General features: G+C 55.5%; 1 protein-coding gene across 4 annotated transcripts in view; it reads left to right on the plus strand.

Annotated features, from left to right (window-relative positions):
* Positions 1–23322, plus strand: part of MORC2 (MORC family CW-type zinc finger 2) — a 40009-nt gene extending 16687 nt beyond the window's left edge. Inside the window, exons 6-27 of one of the 4 annotated variants that reach the window (XR_009550353.1) lie at positions 3214–3322; positions 7283–7442; positions 7550–7661; positions 7973–8098; positions 8662–8741; positions 9463–9545; positions 11214–11299; positions 13783–13923; positions 14014–14168; positions 14256–14384; positions 14775–14880; positions 15096–15228; positions 16460–16534; positions 16613–17053; positions 17497–17628; positions 17972–18059; positions 18339–18486; positions 18577–18813; positions 18926–19019; positions 21992–22180; positions 22267–22356; positions 23097–23322. Coding sequence is in view for 3 of the 4 variants with exons in the window: in XM_060192796.1 (XP_060048779.1) it covers positions 3214–3322; positions 7283–7442; positions 7550–7661; positions 7973–8098; positions 8662–8741; positions 9463–9545; positions 11214–11299; positions 13783–13923; positions 14014–14168; positions 14256–14384; positions 14775–14880; positions 15096–15228; positions 16460–16534; positions 16613–17053; positions 17497–17628; positions 17972–18059; positions 18339–18486; positions 18577–18813; positions 18926–19019; positions 21992–22180; positions 23097–23165 (2893 nt within the window). In the remaining variant the exon portion in view is untranslated. The remainder of the gene's footprint in view (positions 1–3213; positions 3323–7282; positions 7443–7549; positions 7662–7972; positions 8099–8661; positions 8742–9462; positions 9546–11213; positions 11300–13782; positions 13924–14013; positions 14169–14255; positions 14385–14774; positions 14881–15095; positions 15229–16459; positions 16535–16612; positions 17054–17496; positions 17629–17971; positions 18060–18338; positions 18487–18576; positions 18814–18925; positions 19020–21991; positions 22181–22266; positions 22357–23096) is intronic. The other 3 variants (XM_060192796.1, XM_060192797.1, XM_060192798.1) reach the window with 3 other exon arrangements.
* The last annotated feature ends 298 nt before the right edge of the window (positions 23323–23620 follow it).

Consider the following 23620-nt stretch of genomic DNA (forward strand, 5'->3'; position numbering starts at 1 on the left):
CTTCCTGTCTGATGTGGAAACGTGGTGGTGGGGGGGTGAGATTGGTCAGTCTGCAGCTTCAGTCACACCTCGAAAGCTTTGGGAGTATGGGGATAAGTGGAACTTCTTGGGACACCAGGAGCCTGGCGCATGGCCCATGTGTCTTAGGACAGGAACCGAATGGCCATACATGGATTTTCCATGTGGCAGCGCTGTGCTAGAAATGCGACTTGGCCGGTCCTGTAGGATCTGCACACTAGGCCTACGGTAGTCGGAATTACTATCCACACTTTTGGAGGGAGAGGTTGAGGGTTGGTGACTTGCAAGTGGACAGCTGCACAGATAGGTGAGCCGTGAGCCTGGCCTCTCACGCAGAGAGAGCCATTGCTCTTCTCACTTCAGTCAGGCAGAACAGATTTCAGAACCCACCTCAGCCCCGCTTCTTCTTTGTAAGTTAGGATGATAGCACCTTCCAGGTAGCGCAAGCGTTAGGCTTTCTCGTTGCTCTGAGAGCCCTAGCCTGGTTTCTCTTTGTGTTTTCCTCCCCCAAAAGGAAACCCCAGTAGTAACAGGAGTTCTAATTCAGCTTCTCCATTGCTTTGAAATATGCCTAGCCTAGCCTGGTTTCTGCTCATCTCTTGATGGTTGATGGTGGTATGGGGGATTGAACCTGGGACTTTAGAGCCTCAGCATAAGATTCTCTTTGTATAACCTTTATACTACCCCCCCACACACTTTTTTTTTCTTTCCGGAATGTATTAGCACAAGACACACAGAACAAAAACCAGAGTGTTTAAGTCCGACCCTGTAGCCATCACATTACCTCCTTGGCTGGGTGGCCTCTAGTTTTCTTCTCAGGTCATTCTGCGCTACATTCCTGCCCATGTCGTGGTGTGTGCTGTTACCAGGACTCTTTTCCTAAGTTCCTCTGGTGCTTCTGGTGTCTCTCCCTCTGTATCTCCCCATCCCTTCTCAGTCTCTCTGTCTCTATCCAATAATAAACAGGGAAATTGAGGGAAAGGAGAGGTAGAGGGAAGAGAGGGACACCTGTAGCACGGTGTGCATCACCACTTGTGAGACTTGCCTCCTGCCGGTGGAGACCGGGACCAAGGGCTCCAACACTAACGTGTGCGCTTAACCAAGTGCTCCGCCATCCAGTACCCCTGGATTTAACTAAGGTCTCCTGGAGTTACTGTGATGAGGAAAGTCTGCTGTCCTGCCCAGATTGTAGTTCAGCCTCCACCTCTGGCTTTATTAGTTTTCTGGCCCCGGGCAAGCCACGGCTTTTACCCTCTGAGTGCATGTACCCCTGATTAGAACACGGCAGTTTAGGGGGCTGGGCAGTAGCGCAGTGGGCTAAGTGCACACTTAGGACGCGAAGCGCAAGGACCAGTGTGAGGATTTGTAGTGCAGGCACCGAGCTCCATTGATAACCCTGGAGGCCAAAAAAAAAAAAAAAGCAGCTCAGAGTCTGACATGCAGCAGCGAGTCACGAAGGAGTGTGCGGGGCCTTGCGTGCCCGCATGAGCACACTGGCGCCATCTGGTGTTCTGAGTCTGGTCATCCTGAAGCCACTTAGAAGTTAACCGTGAGTTCCGGGAGGAAACGGTTTGTGCTGAGAATGCGGCAGAGCGCTGGTGTTTGTCAGTGTGCTCCTCAGCCTCCAAGGTCAGGATCAAAGATGGAAGAAAGGCACAAAGGGAGAGTTTTTGCCAAATTAGGGCAAGAGCCAGCTGCGACAGAAAGCAAGATGATAATAGCATGCCTTATTTTACCTCCGGTACGCTTCAGCGAGGAAAGGAGCACGCTGAAATTGTCCTGTCCATGAGAGGAGCCCCACACAGGAGGAGCGGGCAGCCCCAGGACAGGGCGTTCCCTGCCGCCGCTTCCTTTCTCTGCCCTGCAGTCGGGCGACTTGTACTCTGGAGCGCCCTGAGGCTTCCCGCCACCTCTCCCCCCTCTCCTCCCTCTCCTCCCTGGGGTGCGTGGGAACTAAGGAGATACAGCCCGCAGGTTGCAGGAGCGAGCTGCAAAGCCCTGTTCAGTGTGGAGGAGGTTGTCCCCACCAGTGCCTCCCGCTGCCAGAAAGGCCTGGGCTGGCCCGGCTGGCTCCTCTGCTTCGTGTGGCCAGCAAGGAAGGAAGCACTTGACTCTTTTAACCTTTGTGTTTTGTGGAAGTCAGCTTGGAGGCACAGTTCCCATAAGCTGGTTTCATCCAGAAGCAGGGGCCAGCATCCTAAGCATACATACGTAAGGTTGACGCAACAGTTCTGACGCACAAGATAGCTGCAGGTCATAATAAGCCTCTGAAAACTGTGACCGAGATGGCTGCTCTGTATGCTTACCACCCCCCCTTTGTTTTTGCTCCAGGGTTATCGCTGGAGCTCAGTGCCTGCACTAGGAATCCACTGCTTCTGGAGGCCTTTTTTTTCTTCCATTTTTTTTTTTTTTTTTTTTTTTTTTTTGCATAGGAGAGAAATTGAGAGAAGATGGGAGAGAGAGAAAGAGAGACACCTGCAGACCTGCTTCACTGCTTGTGAAGTGACCCCCCTGCAGGGCCCCAAACTGGGATCCTTGCACGGTCCTTGCCTTTCTTACTTACATGAAGCGACTCCCCTGCAGGTGGGGAGCCGGGGGCTTGAACCAGGATCCTTATGCTGGTCCTTGTGCTTTGCGCCACGTGCGCTTAACCCACTGCGCCACCGCCCGAACCCCGCACCTACTTTTGGATGAGTCCTCAGGTCTGAGTCTTTGTGAGGACTTGGCTGTCTCTGGTGCTGCCATCCAGTGGGGGGTGGGGGGGTGTTTCTGAGAAGGGAGGACAGGATGGGAGCTTAATGTGGACAGCTTGGGAGATGACGTGCTCAAGGCATAGTCACTGAGGCGAAAGCTGGTGGTGGCGCAGCCGGGGTGGGCATCAGGGGTACGCGTTCCCTTTGTGCCAGTGGGCTGGGAAGGGACCGGCGATGTTGCGTGTGCCCTGTGTGGTGGTTGAGAAGGTTCCACGGAAGGAGTGAGGCTCATGCGAGAGTGGAAGTGGCTGTTGGGACAGGAAGTGAGGGCTGTCTCCACAGCTCGGACCCCCAAGGTCCAGGGAGACCTCCCTTTAGGACAGCACCCCCACGGCATCGCAGTCGCAGGCCCACCCCCCCCCCCCCACCCAGGTGGGGCTTGGCTCCTTTCAGCCGAACCTGTGTACCCTGGGAAAATAACCGGTTTCTGCTTCCCCTTCAGGGGCTCAATGCGCATTGGGAAGGACTTCATCCTCTTCACCAAGAAGGAAGATACCATGACCTGCCTCTTCCTCTCTCGGACCTTTCACGAGGAGGAAGGCATTGATGAAGTAAGTCCATTGTCACGGTCAAGTGGCCATGCCGCATCGTCTTGGTCCGGATCTCTCTGTGAAAAGGAAAGTGGGTGTGATCTCAGGTTTTGGGAGAGCGCTTGTTCTGTGTCTGAGAGTGGGGGCAGTGAGTGGCAGCACCCTAGATCTGCAGCCTGAACTCATTGTGGAGAGTGACTTTACTGGGGGTGTATTCGGGGCTTCGGTGCCGGGTGGAGGCCACAGCTGCAGTAACACCGCGGCTCATCCTTCTTTTGTGGAATGTCTCTGAGGAGACACGTTGCTCCAGGCGCCTATATCCGAAGCCACCGGCAAGGGCACAGTGAGGCAGGTGAGCGTGTGGAGGGCCCTGGGCTGAGCTGGTGTCTGGTGCCCACGCTGCCAGGATGAAGCCTCACGCATGCAGACTTGTGATTTCACAACTTGTCAGTCAGAGGGAGGCGGTTTTCAGGTGATGAAGAGGTGTGCTTCTCCCCTTGGGCTGTTGTCAGTTGAGGCCGTGCTTGCCCAGCCTGACTTGTGGACCTCTTGCTTTCCTTCCGTGGGTGTGTGTTCGTCCTCTCCCTCTTTGTTCCTTTCTTTCCCCTCCCGCCCTTCCTGTCTCTCGTCCTTCCTTTTAAAAGATCTATTAGTGTGAGGAGGAAATTAAACATGAGCATCACGTTGGCACATGGGATAGATGCTGGGGATCAAACTCAGGATGTCAAGGATGAGAGTCCAGTCAGTGCTTAAGGCACTGTGCCACCACCAGGACCACTAGATAGGCCTTCCTTTCCTATTCTCCTCCTCCTCCTCTCTCTCTCTCTCTTTTTAAAGACTTTCTTTAAAAAAAAATTTTTTTTTATTATCTGTATTTATTGATTGGATAGAGACAGTCAGAAATCAAGAGGGAAGGGAGAGAGACAGAGACGCCCGCAGCCCTGCTTCACCACTTGTGAAGCTTTCCTCCTGCAGGTGGGGACTGGGGCTCAAACCCAGTTTCTTGCGCACTGTAACATGTGCGCTCAACCAGATGCGCCACCACCCGGCCCCTCCCCTTTCCCTCCCTCCCTTCTTTTCTCTCTTTCGCCGGGGTTTTCACTGAGGCCTAGTGCCTGCCCGAGTCCACCGTTCCTGGAGGCAACTTCCCCCCGCCAGATGGAGGCTGACAAGCAGACAGCCAGGCACTGCAGGACCGCTTCTCTGTGTTGGCGCTCCTCCTGCAGGTGCTCCGTGTGGTGGTCGAGCACTTAACCTGGAGCCTTGCTTGCACGTGGCTGTGTGTGCTGTAGCAGGCAAGCCACCTTCCAGCTTCCCACATAGACTCTTCATTATCTTCGTGAGTGAGAAATTGAGGCCGGAGCTGAGCGAGGGTCTCAGGGAGCGACCCAGCTGAGGCTGGGTCTGCAGGGAGCGACCCAAGCCTGGCACATAAGCGGGCAGTGGAATCCCCAGTTCGTTCTGATGTTGTCACCCGGCTACCTGCGATTCCACCTCTGTTGGCCTTGTTTAAACCGTGCGGTAAATTAGAGCCTGTTGCGCTTGAAGGGCTTTCTGTGCCTCCCAGCGGCAGGCCCGGTGTGCTTTCTGCGCTGGTGAGTGTGCACTCATTGACTCAGTGGGCTTGGAGGGAGAGGAGCCTGCGTCTGGTGGAGCAGGAGAGCTGCCAGAGGGTGCCCGAGTCACGGGAAGTGGTCTCTTGGGACCTGGAGAGAGGTTGGTGAGGCACTGCTGGAATGTGGCCGTCATGGAGAGCAGCCGCTATGGGGACTGAGGGTGTGGAACGCGTCTCCTTTAAGAAGATGCATGTGCTTCTGGGCGGGGAGTTCAGGTATCGTGGTAGAACTGGTGAGAGCCTGGCAGTGAGAGGCACAGATGGCCATCCCTTTCGGACGTAGGACCCACAGATTAGCTGCTCGGCCAGTGGAGGAGGGCGAGGATGGGGAAGAATGGAAGCGGGACATTTTGGAGAGCAAGGTTGCATGTTTTGTTCTGGATTCAGAAAACGAGGCCTGGTGTGGAGCATGGACTCCAGGACACTTGGTAGGATTGAGTATGTAGCATGGGAAGGACCCAGAATCCAGGCAGAGTCAGTGAGGGAGACGGCAGTCTAGGACACGGAAAGGAAAGAAGTGTGCTGTGACCACGCCGAGGCCTGTGAGCCCTCTGGCACCCAGCTGTGGAGGGAGTGAGGGCGGAGAGAGGCGTGGATCCACAGGACACAGATGGAGCTCAGCTCCGGTGAGAAGGCTAGATTGAAATTTTCCCCTTACTTGGTGCTGAAGGTCACTGTTTTGGATTGTATTCCAGTGTAAACCCAGCCAAGCTCTCAGAATAAGCTCATTTTCAGCTGGAGAGGAATGCGTCCAGACCAGCCCCGGGCTGATTACTGTGGGCGTGCAGCTTCTCAGAACAGTCAAACGGAGTAGAGAGAGTCCTGCAGTCCTACGAGCTTCCTAGCCTGTGCTTTTGTGAGAATGGACTCTTGTTCCCCGGGGCTGATCAGAATCTGCACTGCCTCAAGCCGCTCTCCTGGGTTGAGTGCCGCTGGCTGGGGAGAGGACAGGGACTTGAGAAGTTGAGATAGGGTTTCTTTCCAGCTTTGTTGGGGTGTAGTTGTCAATCATAGACTTTTTAAAGTCGTAGCTTAATCATAAAGTTAAATTCCACATGTGGAAGTGTGTATTAAACCAGATGCCGTGGGTTAAGGAGATAGCATGATAGGCAAAAATCCTGAGGTACCAAAGGCCCCAGGTTCATCCCCCAGCACTGCCACAAGCCAGAGCTGAGAGTGCTTTGGTATAAAAGCAATGTCCAGTGCAGAAAAGAATTGAAAACTGGGTCTACACCGCGGACTGATACTGTAGTCCCAGGTGTCCTTGGCCTGTCGTGTTCCTCGGCACCTGGAGGACTACAGTATTCTTCCACTCCCTTGTTTGTGTAGTTATGTCGTGTTCCTCCACGCCCTTGTTTAGTTATTTTTGCCGCCAGGGTTACCACTAGGACCGGGGCCCTGCACTATGAATCTACTGCTCCTAGCAGCCATTTTTTTCCTTTTATATTTTTTTTCTTTTATTTGATAGGACAAAGAGAAATTGAGAGGGATGGGGTAGGGAAGGGAGAGCAGGCGAGAGAAAGACACCTGCAGACCTGCTTCAACACTATGTAGTTTCTCCTCTACAAGTGTGTGTGGGGGGGTGAGGGCTTGAACCCAGGTCCTTGTGCGTGGTGATGTGTGTGTCCCAACTGGGTGTGCCCTCGCCTGGCCCCATCCGGTCACTTCTGTGATGCTCCTTCTTGCTTTCCTCTGTGACTTGTTGTCTGTGTTGGAGTCTTGACTGGTAGTTCCATTTTGTCTGTGTGTGAATTTTATAAACCGTGGGATTTTCTTTTTGGGATTTTTCTTCTCTTGTGTAGATTATGTTTTGAAATTCATTTCTGTATTTTTCATGAGAGACAGAGACTGGCTCTGGCGTCAGTTGTCTACCCAAGCCCTCTCAGGGGCCACCGTGTCCGTGTTGATGTCGGGCGCCGTTTGTCACACTGCACTGTAGAAACACCTTTGTTCACATCGCCAGCTTGGGCGTGGGCGCTTGTGTTGTTCTCACAGGCTTGTTGGTGCGTATGTGCAAGTGGTTCTCCGAGGATAAATACTTGGAGTGGAGCGACTAGGTTTAGTTTGCGAGTCTCTTCAGACACCAGATGCTGGGAATACATCTTCCTCAGGGGCAAGGCCAGGGACATCCCAGCCAGGACACTGCTTTTGCAGATCCTGAGAGGCCCTAAAAGAGTGAGGCAGAAGATGCCACAGTACTGGCGCGTCCCCTGGTGTGTGCCGTGCCGCCTGCGTGCTAGGGGGCTCTCCATAGGCAAAGGGAGCCACTCTACTCACTGAACTATGTCTTTGTCTCTGGATCTGCTTTTTTTGGAGGAAGGCTGTTCTGGGGCCTCCTCAGATTACGTGCCCGTACTGACCTACAGGTAATAGTCCCGTTGCCTACCTGGAATGTTCGGAGCCGAGACCCTGTCACAGACAACACAGAGAAGTTTGCCATCGAGACAGAGCTCATCTACAAGTACTCTCCCTTCCACAACGAGGAGGAAGTGATGGCCCAGTTCATGAAGATTCCTGGGGACAGTGGTGAGTAGACTGCACCTGCAGCCTCCCAGATCTGGAGGCTCTGGGGCCATGAGCAACGTGGGGCTGGTCCATGGCGCCTGGCAGCAAACACAGTTTCTGCTCCCCAGGAACTTTGGTGATCATCTTCAACCTCAAACTCATGGATAATGGAGAGCCAGAGCTAGATGTAATCTCAGACCCCAGGGACATCCGGATGGCGGAGACCTCCCCGGAGGGCACGTGAGTGTGGCCTCCCCTCAGGGATAAGCGGCTCAGGAGATGGCTTCAGGGAGATTGGGCGAAGCTGCTTGCCCCCGTTTTCCAGCTTGAGGGTCAAGCCCCCCTGTTGGTGAGCCCAGTGGGGGTGGGGGGCAGCTTGGTGGGAGCCTCAGTTGCCTGTTGTCGGGCCATCTGCCTGTGCAGGGAGGCAGGATGTGCCCATACTCTGGGAGCACCTGTGCGCAAGGCAAGGAGGGGCCCCACAGAGCGGGTCTGTGTCCTGGGTGGGGTGTGTTGTGGGTGGCGGCTGCACACTGTTCCCACGTCCCCAGGAAGCCCGAGAGACGCTCCTTTCGCGCCTACGCGGCCGTGCTCTACATCGACCCTCGCATGCGGATCTTTATCCATGGGCACAAGGTGCAAACCAAGCGGCTCTCTTGCTGCCTGTACAAGCCCAGGTAGGGCCTGCCCCCGCCGCACGCCGCGGGGCCCTGTGGGAGCCATGCTGGCGGGAGGCTCTGCAGCGCCGGCTGCTCTTGGGCGTGTAAGCGGCGTTGGCTTTAGTGTGGACGGTGCCTCGGGAGGGCGCAGACGTGGCCTCTGGCTGCCAAAGCCTGTTGAGTGTGAGTGACTTCTGTGATATGGAAGGGTGTCCCACCTGATGGCGTCAGGCTGAGGGGGCTTCGCACACAATTCTCCAAAGCACAGGCCCTGGTTGGCTACTGAGCTTGGATGGTAGAGGGTGGAGGTGGGGTGGGGAGAGAGCCCACGTTCACACTTCCAGCTACCTAGAGGGGCTGTGTCGAGGCCTTGTTAGCTCTCTCGGCATCTCTGAGTGAAAGAAGCCAGCAAGGAGTGGGGTGGAGCTGCACGAAAAAACAAAGCAGACAGAGCCGTGTGCTGGCAGCTGGCAAGGGAAATAGGAATTGACTCTGCTGAGATAAACTTGGCTTTGTCTTGATGGGAGTGGGCTCGGGGGTCTCCTTGCTGCCGGGCTCTCAGGCTCCCCTCTCCCTTTCAGGATGTACAAGTACACGTCAAGTCGGTTCAAGACCCGCGCAGAGCAGGAGGTGAAGAAAGCTGAACACGTGGCCAGGATTGGTAACTGTCCCGTGTGGGAGCGAGGGCCGGGTGAGGTGGGGCTCCTGAGGGCGCTGCTGTGGGCCAGAGCAGGGTCCGGGACGAGACTCCATTCAGTACCGGCGCGGCTGTCCTGAAGCACTGCTCTCGCTCCTCTGCGTGACCACCACCCCCCACGCCCCGCTGCAGTCCCCTTGGCACCTGACTCCCTGCCTGGACTTTATTTCCTTCAGCTCTCAAGAGGGGCTTTTCTAAAGCAGCCTAGCCACCTCGGCTTACCCAGGGTGAACTCTGCCCTCAGTCCTAATGAAATAGATATTCCTGACTCAAACCCTGGAGTTGGAGGTCTCTCCTGATAGATAACTGGGCATCTCAGTAGTTTAAGGAGTGATTGGCTGAGGACTGGACAGCTTCCAGCTTTGTTGAGGTGTAGTTGTCAATAACAGACTTTTAAATCCGTAAGTTAATCGTGAAGTTAAATTCCACAATTTAAGTCCAGTCGCCTTGGGTGGGTTTTGCCCCGTTGTGATTTATTTGTAAAGATGGAAAAGCATGTCTCCTGCCTGTTTTTCTTGAAGAATCGTTGACTCGTCTCTTCTGAACTGACAGCAGGGAGTCTGCTCCCCGAGTCCTCACCAGACTGCATGCTTCTTGCCCAGCGGGATCTGCTATGCGCGCTGGGGCGGGCGGGGGAGGAGTTGTGGTCTTTGACTTCTGTCTCAGGGTTTCTTCTGGGTTCCAGCTGAAGAGAAGGCACGGGAGGCAGAGAGCAAAGCTCGAGCCTTAGAGCTGCGCCTCAGTGGAGACCTCACCCGGGACTCCAGGGTAAGCCCCCAGACGCGTGTGCCTGAGCGTCCCAGCCTGGCCAGCCTCAGCTCTCCCACCTCCCCAGTTGGAGAGATGCCCACCCTGCCGGGACATCCTGCGATAACTGCACTCCTAGCCGCTATGTATCTCAGCGACCGTTCTCCTCGCTGTAGGAAGGGAAGTGGAGGTCACTCCACTCGGAGCAGTCCTCAGCCATCCTCCACAGTGACCTACTGTTCATGTGGGGCTTTTCCTCGCCCTTCCCATGGGGCCTATGTGGTGAAATACAGCCTGAGAGGTGGTCCAGTGGAGACCCACCTCTAGACTGAAGGAAAGCTGAAGCTGAGGAGATAACCCAGCTGGTGGAATGCAGGACTTACGTGACCGCAGGCGCTGCTAATTCCAGCCTGGTCTCTGACTCACTGCTTGCTCCTCTTTCTCTTCTCCTAAAGCTTTCTCACAGGACTGATTTATTTGTGTATTTATTGATTTTTAATCTAAGACTTTTTTCCCCCCAGTGTGGTTTCTGGGACTCGGTGCCTGCATGATTTCACTGCTCCTGGCAGTCTTTTTTTTTTTTTCTCCCTTCTAGAGAGGGCGCGGTGGAGAAGGAGCGAGGCCCACCATTTGTGAGCCTTCCTGCTGCAGTTCCTCCCTGTAGTTGTGGGGCCCGAGCCGGGGTTTGTGGCGATGTGTGTAGTTCACTAGGTGAGCTACTGTCTGCCCTCATATGATTGATATTTTTTTATTCTGTCCGGGTTTTGCTGTAACTTGGTCTGTGCAGTTGCACTGTCCCTGGTGGCTTTTTCTTTTTTTCTCAGAGAGCGTAGAAGAGGCAGGGAAAGACAGAGGAGAGAGACCACAGTGCTGGGAAGTTCTTTGCATGGTCTGCCACATGGATATAGGCTTAACCGTGTTCTTTTCTTGAGTGACCTATCTCCCAGTTCCCTAAAATAAATATTTTTTTAATATTTATTTTCTTTTTGTTGCCATTGTTGTTTTTATTGTTGTTGTAGTTATTATTGTAGTTGTTATTGATGTCGTCGTTGTTGGGCATGTCAGAGAGAAATGGAGAGAGGAGGGGAAGATGGGGGGAAGAGAAAGACAGACACCTGCAGACCTGCTTCACTGCCTGTGAAGCGACCTCCCTGCAGATGGGGAGCCAGTATTCGAACCGGGATCCTCATGCCAGTCCTTGCTCTTTGCGCCACGTGCACTTAACCCGCTGTGCTACTGCCCGACTCCCTAAAATAAATATTAATGAAGAAAAAGAAGTGGTCTAGGAGGTGGCGCAGTGGATAAGTCATTGACCTCTCAAGCGTGAGGTCCCGAGTTTGGTCCCTGGTAGCACGTGTGCTAGTCATATCTGGTTCTCTCTCTCCTCCTGTATTGCTCATTAGTAAATAAATAAAATCTTTAAAAAAGACATTCTGTAGGCATGGTTTTCCACTTGAGTGAACTGAAAGGAGACGTTTTAGGCAGGATATTTCCAGGTTACCGACTGGGATTGTAGGGCACAGTACTGTTGTATCTTCCTTCCTCTAGTCTTTCTCTCTCTCTCTCTGTTTTTGAAGTTAAAAGATTTTTGACCAGCATCAGTAGGTCGCGCAAGCGAGAGGCCCCGGCTCCACAGACACACGAATTAGCCCCCGCGCCCTCCCTCACCTGTGCTCCTGTGCATTGCAGGTGATGCTGCGGCAGGTGCAGAACACCGCCATCACCCTGCGCCGAGAGGCCGACGTCAAGAAGCGCATCAAGGAGGCCAAGCAGCGGTGAGTGCCCACTAGCCTCGGCCTTTGGCGTGGCCTGGTCTTTCTCCAGCCTGAGCTTCCCTCCTTGCCCCACAAGGTTGCCGTTCTGTCAGAGGCACTCACTTCTGTGACCCTAAATGCCTGTCTGATCCCTGCTGCAGGGACGAGTCGGTCTCTGTGCTGCAGTTCTGGAGCCAGACGAGGACAGGTGGAGCTGACACCTTTTTCTTTTCATTTGAAAGTTGTATAAAAATCTCCATTTAGGGGGCCGGGTGGCAGCGCAACAGATTAAGTGCACATGGTGTGAAGCGTAAGGACCAGTGCAAGGATCCTGGTTAAAGCCCCATCTCTCCACCTGCAGGGGGGTCATTTCATAAATGGTGAAGCAGGTCTGCAGGTGTCTGTCTTTTTTTCCTCCTCTCTGTCTTCTCGCCCTCTTTATTTCTCTGTCCTATTCAACAGCAACAGCAGCAGCAATAACAACAATAAAACAACAGCAACAAATGGGAAGAGAAATGGCCTCCAGGAGCAGTGGATTCTAAAGTGCAGGCACCGAGCCCCAGCAATAATCCTATAGGCAAAAAAAAAAAAAAAACTCCATTTAGGGGTCTGAACAGTGACTCTCACCCAGTTGTGTGCACACATTGCATTGCACAAGGAGCCAGGTTCAAGCCCCCCATCCCCATCTGCAGAGGATTTGAAACCTCACCAGCGGTAAAACTGGTCTGCAGGTGTCTCTTTCATCTTTCCTTTTTTTTTTTTTAATAAATATTTATTTATTCTCTTTTGTTGCCCTTGTTTTATTGTTGTAGTTGTTCTTGTTGTCATCATTGTGGGATAGGACAGAGAGAAATGGACAGAGGAGGGAAGACAGATAGGGAGAGAAAGACAGACACCTGCAGACCTGCTTCACTGCCTGTGAAGTGACTCCTCTGCAGGTGGGGAGCCGGGGGCTGGAACCAGGATCTTTATACTGATCTTTGTGCTTTGTGCCATGTGCGTTTAACCCACTGTGCTACACCCGACTCCCCTCTTCCATCTTTCTTCCTCTCTAGCTCCCCCTTTCCTCTCAATATCTTTCTCCCTCTCCCCTCTCAATTTCTTTCTATCCTACCTAATAGAAAGAAAAAGGGACTGGGGGATGACTGCCTGGAGCAGTGGATCTGTAGGCTGGCGCTGGGCCTCAGGTATGACCTTTTGGCAAAAAAATAAATTAAAAAAAAACTTCATTCTATAAAATTTGGAAAATGAGATAACATCTAAAGTAAATTTCGGGTCTATAAGAGAGCTTGGTGGGTAGAATACTTGCCTCAGTTTGCACGAGGCCCTGGACTTGATTCTCAGTCCCACAGGGGAGCACTGTAGACGGCACCTGGGGGGCGCGCCGTGTGACGCGCAGCAGTCAGTGCTTGAATGTCTCCGTCTGTCCTCTGAGTTAGGGAATTGAGCCAGGGGCCTGTTCGGGTGTGAACACGCAGGAAGCCTCTCAGCCCAACCCTGCTGCTGCACAAAGCAAAGCTCTATAGACTCCCTATGCTTTACCTGGGAAGTGAGCCGAGCTGCTTGTCTGCTACCTGTGCAGGAGGACAGCAGGTTGGGCTTAGGCCATTCCCATCTTGATGGGCCCCTGCCATTAAAGTATTTTCGCTGCCGTGTCTGGAGCCTCCCTGGCATCTGGGCCCTGGATTCCCAGCTGGCCTCGTGCCGTGGTGTGGCTTTCTGGATTCTTCCATGCAGGCCCACTGCTCACCCGTCAGCTTTTCAGCTTCCATGATTTTGTTGACAGCTATTATGTGATGGCTGCTAATGCTGCTGCTTCATTGTATTCCTGTGAGTTCCGCTCCTTCAGCTGTGAGTACTTTTTCTCAGGGTGCCAGTCTCTGCGCAGCATACTCCCCGTCCAGCTCTCGCAGGTGACAGACACACTGAGCAGAAACGCAGTGTTTCCTGCTTCCTGATGCTCAAGTTGAATGTGTATTTAAAAAAAAAAAAAGGACATTCAATTTATTTTTGGACAGAGACAGAGAAATCAAGAGTGGAGGGGGAACTAGAGAAAGAGACATCTGAGGGGCCAGGCAGTAGTGCACCTGGTTACGCACTCACCTTACAGTGTCCAAGGACCCAGGTTCAAGCCCCTGGTCCCCACCTGCAGGGGAAGCTTCATGAGTGGTGAAGCAGGGCTGCTGGTCTATCTCCCCTCCCCTCTCAATTTCTCTCTGTCTATCCAATTATAAATTACAAACATTTTTAAATGTTTTTTTAAAAAGGAAAGTAGCTGAAGTACTGCTTCACCACTCATGAAGTTTCTCCTCTGCAAACGGGGACTGGGGCTTGACCTTGAGTTCTTGCAAGTGGTAGTACGTGCGCTCTGCCAGGCGCACCACGCCCAGACCCCCAAGTGGTAATATGTGCGCTCTGCCAGGCGCACCACACCCAGACCCCCAAGTGGTAGTACGTGCGCTCTGCTGGGCAGCTCTGCTCGAGTGAGTCTTTTGCCTTCTCAGGGCCCTTAAAGAACCCAAGGAGTTGAATTTCATGTTTGGGGTGAACATCGAGCACCGTGACCTGGATGGCATGTTCGTGTATAACTGTAGCCGTCTGATCAAGATGTATGAGAAAGTGGGCCCGCAGCTGGAAGGGGGCATGTGAGTGCTACGGCGGGGGGGGGGGGGGGGGGAGGCGAGGTGCCCCTAGCGCAGCCCCTACGGTGCACCGACCCACGCTCTGTCCCACAGGGCGTGCGGAGGGGTGGTTGGCGTCGTGGACGTGCCCTACCTGGTGCTGGAGCCCACACACAACAAGCAGGACTTTGCCGACGCCAAGGAGTACCGGCACCTGCTGCGGGCCATGGGGGAGCACCTGGTGCAGTACTGGAAGGACGTCGCCATCGGTGAGGCCCCCCGGCCCCGCCCCCGCCCCAGAGGCTCCCCTCCCGTCCGGAGGCTGGCTTCTGGTGTGACGGGGCTTTGTCTTGCAGCCCAGCGGGGGATCATCAAGTTCTGGGATGAGTTCGGCTACCTCTCTGCCAACTGGAACCAGCCCCCATCGAGCGAGCTGCGGTACAAGCGCCGGAGAGCCATGGAGATCCCAACCACCATCCAGTGTGGTGAGTCCATCGAGCTCCCCGGGGACTCTGCACTGGACTCACATCCTGCTCTGCTGGGGACATGGGATCCCGGCCTGGGGGCCAGTCGCAGGCCCCTCTGCCCCCACAGCGAGGCAGAAGTTTATTCACATCCCAAGCTCTACCTGGACTGGCACCACATTGCTACCGGTGTGGGTGAAGCCTGGGTCAGGATTCCGCTGCAGGAGGCAGAGGGGCTGGAGGTGCTCAGAGCCCACTAGAGAAGTTTCCTTCCTTGACAGAGTGGTTCTGTAAGAGGACATAGCAGAGGCAGTGTGAACAGCTCTCTGGAAAGCCGGGCCACCCTTGCCTTGGGCCTGACTGGGAGGATGTAGTTGTCGGTGTTACACAGGGGGCTCTCTTCCATTGCAGATTTGTGTCTGAAGTGGCGGACTCTGCCTTTTCAGCTGAACAGTGTAGAGAAAGACTATCCTGACACCTGGGTGTGCTCCATGAACCCTAACCCTGAGCAGGACCGGTGAGTGTGGGCTCTTATTCCTGCACCTGGCGTCTCGCTTATGCCTGTCTTGCTCGCAGTGCTCTGGGTATAAGACTGGGTTGTCCTGTGCAGCATCTCTGAAGCCGATGCCTTGACGAGAGTCAGTGTGTGTTGACTGAGAAGGAAGGCCCCTACTCTCCCCAGAGGCCTGCTTTGCCATGGCCCGTACCCATCGTCACACCTTCTCTTTACAGGTGTGAGGCTTCTGAACAGAAGCAGAAGGTTCCCCTGGGGACATTCAGGAAGGATCTGAAAACACAGGAAGAGAAGCAGAAGCAGCTGACCGAGAAAATTCGCCAGCAGCAGGAGAAGCTGGAGGCCCTTCAGGTGGTCGGGGAGGCAGAGAAAGCTAGCTGTGTCCGAAGGTGGCGGGTCAGGACTGAAGCCTGTGGCCGTCTCACTGTCCAGCACCCCAGTGTGCTGCCTGAGTTTCCAGGCCCAGCCTCCGGGCTTTTCCCTCGTGCCTCTAATTTATTCTAAAATGAGCAGTTTACTTAGAATGCCTTAGAATTGCATACAGTAACGTAAATCACTCTGACCTTTGTGGCCTCCCAGCACCGCTATTAGGAACACGCGCAACACACGCTTTTCACCAGAGCCCCGCTCAGCTCTGGCTTATGGTGGTGCAAGGAATTGAACCTGGGATCTGAGTCCCTGACATAAGCATCTGTTTGTACAGCCATTATGCTCTCCTGCCCAATATAACAGATAAATGGCAATCATGACGTGAATTCTGTATGGACACAGATACACATCTTCTAAATTGCTTCATTATTTAATGAGAGAGAGAGAGGCAGTGGGAGAGATGCAGAGCAGAGACCAGAGCACTGTTCAGCTCTAGGGACGGAACCTTGAACTTAAGAGCCTCAGACGTGAGTGTCTCCTGCATGTCCAATATGAAGTCTCCCTCGCCCCGCCTCCACTCCTTAGTGCATAATTGGCTTTGGGCGACTTTGTAGGAAAGAGGCTTGTGAGGCCCTCCCTTCCTCCGAGCTTTATGCGGCTACTGCAAATTGCTCTTTGCGTGAGTTTCTGTCACACCGGTTGTGTGTTTGTCTGCCGGTATTTTTGCAAGTGTGATGGCTGAGACTGGCATTTATCATTTAAATTTCAAATTGAGACGTAAGTGACTTTTTTCATGTACCCGTTAATGTCTGTTTTAGAACTACTTACTCTTGTATGTTTCTATTGTTTTTCCTCCTTAAATTGGCTTGTTGTGTTTTTCCACATAAATTTGTGGTTTGCTTCAGTCCTTGCAAAAGTGTTACCTTCTCTGACTTCTGAGTCTGCAGCTGCTCTCAGGGGTGTCCCTGTCTATTGAGGGCCACTGACCTTCCTGACTTCTCCGGCAAAGCCTTCCCATGAGAGTGTAATCTGTTGTTACTTCCTCCTGTCTCTTCACCCCTGCTGCTAGGCTTCGTGTCCCTCTGAGTCTCCCTGGTGAGAGCCCGAGGTGCACAGTAGCGGTGGGGACCCTGCTCTTCATTTGCCCACTGTCCTCAGCGTAGTGAGGACCCATATCTGCCAGAGCCTCATGACCGATGTGTTTGCTCTACAGAAAACCACCCCCATCCGCTCCCAGGCAGATCTGAGGAAATTGCCCTTGGAGGTGACCACTAGACCATCTGCTGAGGTAATCTCCAGGGCCAGGGAGGGCCTTTTCCTGTGTCCTTGCTGCGGTCTATGTTCTCACTCGCTCGGCCTCTTTCAGGAACCTGCACGTAGACCTCAGCGTCCTCGGTCGCCCCCTCTGCCCGCTGTGATCAAGAATGCTCCCAGCAGGCCCCCTCCTGTGCACACGCCCCGGTCTGCTACCCAGCCCCGGAGGACCTCTGTTGTCAGCAGCATCCCAAAGCCCCCTGCCCCTACTGCCCATGAAGAGGCCAGCACGTCCAAATTGCTCCAGCTACCCGAGTCCCCCCGGAAGCCTGCTGCTGCCGCTGCCACCACTGCCACCACTGCTGCCGCTGCCACCACTGCCGCCACTGCTGCCGCTGCTCCGGTCAAAACACTGCCCCGCTCTGCCCCTCCGGCACAGCCCCCCGCACCATCCCTGCTGCCCACCTCCAGGAACCTTCGAGAAGCCCCTGCCCCCAGAGCCGTGAGGACTCCAATAAGCAGGAAGCCGGAACCGCCAAGCAAAGTCTCTCCAGTGAGTGTGCCTCCTTGCCCTGCCCCAGGCAGTGCCAAGGTGGGGTTATGCCAGTGGAGCAGTGGTGGTGGGCCAGGAGTCCAGAGTCTAGATAACGAGAGTAACATGCTCATGCCTAAGGAGCTACTTGGCCCCTGACAGAAAGCTCCTTGCTGCTCCTCCAAGCTCTCGAGTCCCCACCACTAGATTGTTCAGCTGCTGGCTTGGGTTGACACAGGCTGGGTGCGTGTCTCTTGTTAAGAGAGGTCAGCCAGCTGGACCCTAAGTGGGGCACGAGCCGAGAAGCTTCCCCTGCGACCGTTTTGAGCAAAGGACCTTGTTGGAGTCGGCTTGGGAGGTAGCTGTGTGACAGGTGATAGCGGCCCTGGTAGGAACTGAAGGCATGCAGGTTCCCCTCTGAAGCTATGGGGGGTTCCCCTAACAGCCCTGTTCTCCTGCTCCAGGCTACTGCCGGACGGAAGCGGGCTCTCGTGGTCTCAGATGGGGAAGAGGCTGAGGAAGAGGCCGAGAGGACGAAGGAGAAAACCAAGAGGGCCAAGTTTGCTGTGAAGGAGGAGAATCAGGATGGCAATGAGGTAGGTGTTCATGGTGAGGCCTCTCCCACCACCAGCTCTGCTCTGGCACAAGGCTCCTAGAAGCCGTTCGCTCATCTGAGGAGGAGTCTGTCACACAGACAGCTGGAGCTGTGGGGTTGGGCCTGGGCAGCTGACATCCCTGCACTGCTCACCTGACATTCTGATCATCCCTGCTACTTTCATTGTGACGGTGGCAGAAGGATTGATACGTTCATAGTGGTGTTCGGGCAGTGACCTAACCCGCGGCGGGCGCGCAGTGCCGGCAGATGGCCCCGTGAGCAGCCGTGCCGGTCTGCTCTCCTAGCAGGTGCTAGGACCCTGCTCACAGACTCTCTTCTCGCAGCTCTCGGACAGTGCGGGGGAGGAGGATGCCGCCGACCTCAAGAGCGCTCAGAAAGGTGGGCTCGTGGCCGGTGCTTCAGCTGGTGCGGGTGAGCGTCGGGCCCCTGGCACAGATGCTCTGGGGCCTTTGCTGGCTCTGGGCAATTTGGAGTCTGGTCCAGGAGAACTCCGAGGACAGTGCTCCCTGTGCTTAATGCGGCTCCAGTCTTTGCCACTTTTCCTTGGCGGCTGCTCGTGCGTCCGGCTGGCCCCTGGCATATCGGGGGCAGACACTGGGGGTGCTTGTGCCTGTACTCCCCGGGACGCCTTCTGCGGGTGCTTCTGTGTTGGCGACTTGATTTTCTGACTCCCCTGCCCTCCGGTTTCAGACAAGGGGCTGCATGTGGAGGTGCGTGTGAACAAGGAGTGGTACACGGGCCGAGTCACAGCAGTGGAGGCCGGCACCGGCAAACACGTGGTGCGGTGGAAGGTGAAGTTTGACTACGTGCCCACAGACACGACACCGCGAGACCGCTGGTAACGTCCCTTCTGGGAGGGTGACGGCGTTGGCCAGGGTGTCGTCCTGGGACTCTGGACACGAGTGACACAGCCCTGCACCCTCCGCAGGGTGGAGAAAGGCAGCGAGGACGTGCGGCTGATGAAGCCCCCTTCCCCGGAGCACCAGAGTCCTGACACTCAGCAGGAGTGTGGGGAGGAGGAGGAGGAGCAGGAGATGGCCGTCTCAGCCCCTCAGGCAGTAGCCCCGGCCGAGCCCTCCACGTCTGACTGTGTCCGCATCGAGCCCGACACCACTGCCCCCAGCACCAGCCACGAGACCATCGACCTGCTGGTCCAGATCCTCCGGTGCGTGCACCAGCCTCTGGAGGCAGGCCTGCCTCTCCACCTGCCCCCTGGAGGCGGCGCCTCTCCACCCGCTCCCTGCCAGCCTCAACTTGGTTTCCTCCTTCTCATGTAGGAATTGTTTGCGCTACTTCCTGCCGCCAAGCTTCCCCATCTCCAAGAAGGAGCTCAGCACTATGAACTCAGATGAACTGATATCATTCCCTCTGGTGAGTCCAGCCTAGCCCGGGCTGCTACTCTGCAAGCCTCCTCCCACTCAGCTGGGTCCCCCCGCCAGCTACCCTTCCTGCTGAGAGGAGAGGGGAGAGATGGGCCAGACAGAAAGTGAGGTGCGAATGCTCCTTCCCTCTGCTGCTGGCGACAGTGCCCTCTGGGACGGAGGTGAGCAGATCCTGATGCCTGGGGACAAGGGTCACTCTGGGCACGTGCTGGGGAGCCGGCTCCCCAGAACAGACATCTGCAGGCTGCCCGGGAGCAGTTGTGGAGGGAGGGACCGGGGGTCTGGGCCTGAAGAAAATGGGTCCAGTGCGCACCTGTGTTGAGGTGGGGCCTGTGCCGGGGGTCTGGGCCTGAAGAAAATGGGGTCCAGTGCGCACCTGTGTTGAGGTGGGGCCTTGTGCTTGTGCCGGGGGTCTGGGCCTGAAGAAAATGGGGTCCAGTGCGCACCTGTGTTGAGGTGGGGCCTTGTGCGAGCCGAGGCTCAGGAGTGAAAGGGCAGGACTCGTGGACTCTGGTGTCTAGTTTGGGGCAGTCGTTTACATTCTGTATGAAGTGGAGCTTGAGCAGTTGGAATTGGCCCGTTGGAAAGGTCTGGGACCGGGGTCAGAACACCTAGTCAGCTGGCCAGTTACCTGGGCTTCCTGTTCTCACTACAAGGACTGCTTGATTCCTGTGTTCTCAGAGAATCGGAAATCCTGGGGAAGCCGTGTCTGCCCGCCCAGCCGCACTGAAGGAAGCTTTGGTGCTGTGGTCTCCTTTCTTCTCTGCTTCTCTCCTTCTCTGCCTCTGTCTCACAACAAGAATAAAAGTCAGTCAACTAGGGGCTGACGGTGGTGCACCCGGTTAAGCACACATAGTACTAAGCACGAGGACCTGTGCCAGAACACAGCTTTGAGCCCCCGCTCCCCACCTGCGGGAGGGGCTTCATAAGAGGTGAGGCAGGTCTGCAGGTGTCTGTCTTTTCTCCCTCTCCCCTCTCAGTCTCTCTCCTGTCAGTGACCGCCAGGAGTGGTGGACTTGTAGTGCCAGCACCAAGCCCCAGCAGTAACCCTGGAGACCAAAAAAAAAAAGCAAAATAAAAATTGGGTCATTGAGACTTCTTGCCGCGTTTCCCTTGGACGAGAGCCTGGCTCTTCCCAGCCTCATAGCAAGCGAGGGGCTCTAGCCGCTGGCTGTCTCCAGAGAAGCCGGTCTTCACTGGAAAGGCTCCCGGCTGAGGGAGCAGGAGCCAGAGTGGGGCCAGCGGTGAGAGGCCTGAGAGGTGGTGCTGAGGTGGGGCGTTGGACTCTCCTGAGTTTGGCTCCTGCTGTTACGTGTGCCAGTGCCTCTGGTGCCCTTTCTCATTAATAAGCAAATTCTTTTTGATGGGGGACGAGAGGACGGAGGGGTTGAGCTGTGATCCAAGTGGGAGGCGGAGGCCGGACAGCCAGGTGCGGACGGCGCCTGGGGCCCTCCACACCCGCTAGGAGGACTGTCTGGTAGGAATAGCTGGGTGGGGAGGGCAGCGGCCTGCAGTGACAGGCTGCTCGCAGGGTGAGAACGTGCACACAGGTGTCTGCACGGCAGCTCTGGTCTTGATAACGTAGGCTTGGAACTCACCTCTGTTCTTTTCAAAAACGCCTTGAGATGGGAGCAGCCGGTGGGTGGCGGGGTGGGGGAGCAGTGGCTCCACTTGACTAGCATTGGCTGAAGGCCCTGGGTTCAATTCCTTGTACAGCACGCACCAGGGAAAGGCTTTGGTTTTTGTGTCATGATCTTTTTTTTTTTTTTTCTCAATAATGTTTTTAATCTTTATTGGCTAGAGACAGCCAGAAATCAAGAGGGAAGGGGGAGACACCTGCATCCCTGCTTCACCACTCACAAAACTTCCCCTGCAGGTGGGGACCAGGGGTTTCGAACCTGGGTCGTTGCACATTGTAACGTGTGCCAGAGTGATATCTGGTTCTCTTCCTTGCTCCTATTTCTCCCACTAACAAATAAAATATTTTAAAAAATAAGTAGCAAATGAGGAAGGTTAGGAATTCGAGAAGCACAGGCTGTGAGAGGTAGAGCCTTGGGATCGAGTCTGGGTGCTCCCTCAGACAGTCTCCTCTCAGGGCCGCTCTGCCCTGCTGGCTTCTGGCGACCATGTTTACTCTTTTCCCCCCTCTATTTTACTTAACAGGACAGAGAGCTATTGAGAGGGAAGGATAGACACCTGCAGACCTGCTTTACCACTTATGAAACATGCCTCCAGCAGGTGGGGAGCGGGGTTCAAACCTGGGTCCTTGCGCGTAGTGACGTGCATGCTCAGCCCCAGCTTGCCCCCTTCAGAGGAGTGAGTCAGTGCTGGCAGTGGGCAGCCTGCTGGCCATGGGTTTGATCTCATCCCTGACGGGTGACTTATGAGTAAGCCATAGTGGGATAAAATGAACTCAGAAAAAGAGGCCTGAGGCAAGTGTGTGTGCATGTGTGTCTGTGTGTGTGTCTGTCCCTGTCCTCTGCTCTGCTTTGGGTTATGGCGGCACTGGGATTGGATCTGAGACATGGGACTCTTAGGCCTGAAAGCCTCTCTGCACAGCCAGTATGCCGTTCTCCCAGCCTCGCAGGTCGTTTCCACACGAGTCTCCCCTGCCTTTGGAAGCCTTCGTTTCTGCAGAAGCTAGCGGCCGGAATTGCCGGCCCGGCTCTCAAGTTTCAGGCGCTCACAGTGGCAAGCCGGTGTCTGTCTGTGCCGTTGGAGGCGCTTCCTTCTCGTGCCGGCAGTGTGACTGGGAAGTGGGTTGCTGCAGGGCTGTTCTGAGCAGAGGTGTGGTGGGGCCGGGCCGCCTCTGGCGCCCATCCCTCGCCTTGGCCTTGTGCACTGTCCTCCACAGTGGCGGCCCCACCCGGTGCGTGTCGGTCTTTCTCTTCTGGAGCTGAGAGGCTCCCTTGCCCTGGGCCCTGGGAACTCATGTCCTTGGTTCTGGCTCCCTGCCCGCAGAAAGAGTACTTCAAGCAATATGAAGTGGGACTCCAGAATCTCTGCCGTTCCTACCAGAGCCGCGCCGACTCCCGGGCCAAGGCCTCTGAGGAGAGCCTGCGCACCTCTGAGAGGAAGCTTCGAGAGACCGAGGAGAAACTGCAGAAGCTGAGGACCAACATCGTGGCGCTTCTGCAGAAGGTGCAGGAGGTGAGCCAGGCAGCCTCTGTCCCAGCTGGACCAGCTGGGGTCTCCAGGCGGGGCCAGCACCACCACTCGCTTCTCCCTGCCCACAGGACTCTGTGGTTCCAGCCCTGGCTGCAGTGTCCTGACCAGGAGGGCTGGAGTAGTACGGCTGCCTAGGCCTCATCCCAGCCAGACCCACGGTATCAGACTTTGCCCTGTTCAGACAGTTTTGAGAGGCCTCTGGGCCATGAGGTGACTCCCAGATGGGACTAGGAAGCTAGCGTCCTGTCGGGCTCCAGAGGCTCCCCGGGCAGTGCAGCCTGCTCAAGCCCACCTGACCCCGGTGAGTCAAGCCAGAGCAGGCCCTGCTGCTAGAGCGGGCAGTTTGGTGGAGGAGTGCTGTGAAGGAAAGTGAGAGAGGAGGTGAGAAGAGCACACTGTTGGGGTATCCAGGATGCCCTCTCTGAGTTGAGCTGAGTGGGTTGAGTGCTTCAGGCACCAGGAGGCGAGGCGCTAGGCCCCCGGTTCAGGCAGGAAGTGGGGGTGACAGAAGAGGCCCACACATGGGGGGAGTGGGAGGAGAGCCCAGTGTGACTGGAGGCTCCCACCATCGGACAGAAGCTGGTCCTTGGCTGGTGACGGGAGGAGGAGGAAGCAGGCCGACTTCTTCCCGCTTGTCCTCAGCTGGAAGGAAGGTGGCCTCTGCATTGAGGCGGGAGCAGCTCGGGGAGGAGGGACAGGACAGCCATCCCGGTGGCTGAGGCCAGGAAGCCTGGGACACGCCTGAGGCTCCGGGAACTGGGAACTGGGGAAGAGAGCACGGCGCCAGGATGAGGCGGGATGGCGGGAGGGGTGCCGGCAGGAGGGGACGAAGGGGCCGCCAGGAGGATGCAAGGCGGGTGGTCCTGTGCCGCCTGACCGCCTTCAATGACTCTTGCAGGACATTGACATCAACACGGACGACGAGCTGGACGCCTACATCGAGGACCTCATCACCAAGGGGGACTGAGTGAGCGCTCACGACGGCGCCCCGTGGGCCTCCTGGCTTGGGACTGCCTGGTCTGACTCACAGGAGACGTTGGTTGTTTTGGAGAGAAAGACACTGATCCTTGGACTCGTCCTCCCTAAGTTTATAAATATTTATTTTTTAAAAAGAAACAAGATGACGTGCCTGCTGTAAGACCAGTTTTTCTTTTTTTTTTTTCCTGTTTTGGGAGGGCCAGTGGGAGTCAATGCTCTTTGATAGGACAGAGAAGCAGACGCCAAGCCCGAGCCTCTCGTCTCCGGCTCTGGAAGCTCGGCGAGTGCAGGGCTGCGGCAGGGGCACAGCTGGCTCCTCGAGCGCACTGTGGGCCGCCAGGCATAGGAGGGGCAGGCCCTCACCCGGAGGGGTGCTCCGGGGGTTCAAAGCCAAGCGGCCTTTCCCCTCGAAGCTCCTGTGCTGCCTGGGGCTGTGGTCCAAGC

The sequence above is a fragment of the Erinaceus europaeus genome, chromosome 6 (genome assembly GCF_950295315.1).
Source record: "Erinaceus europaeus chromosome 6, mEriEur2.1, whole genome shotgun sequence".
Taxonomy (NCBI): domain Eukaryota; kingdom Metazoa; phylum Chordata; class Mammalia; order Eulipotyphla; family Erinaceidae; genus Erinaceus; species Erinaceus europaeus.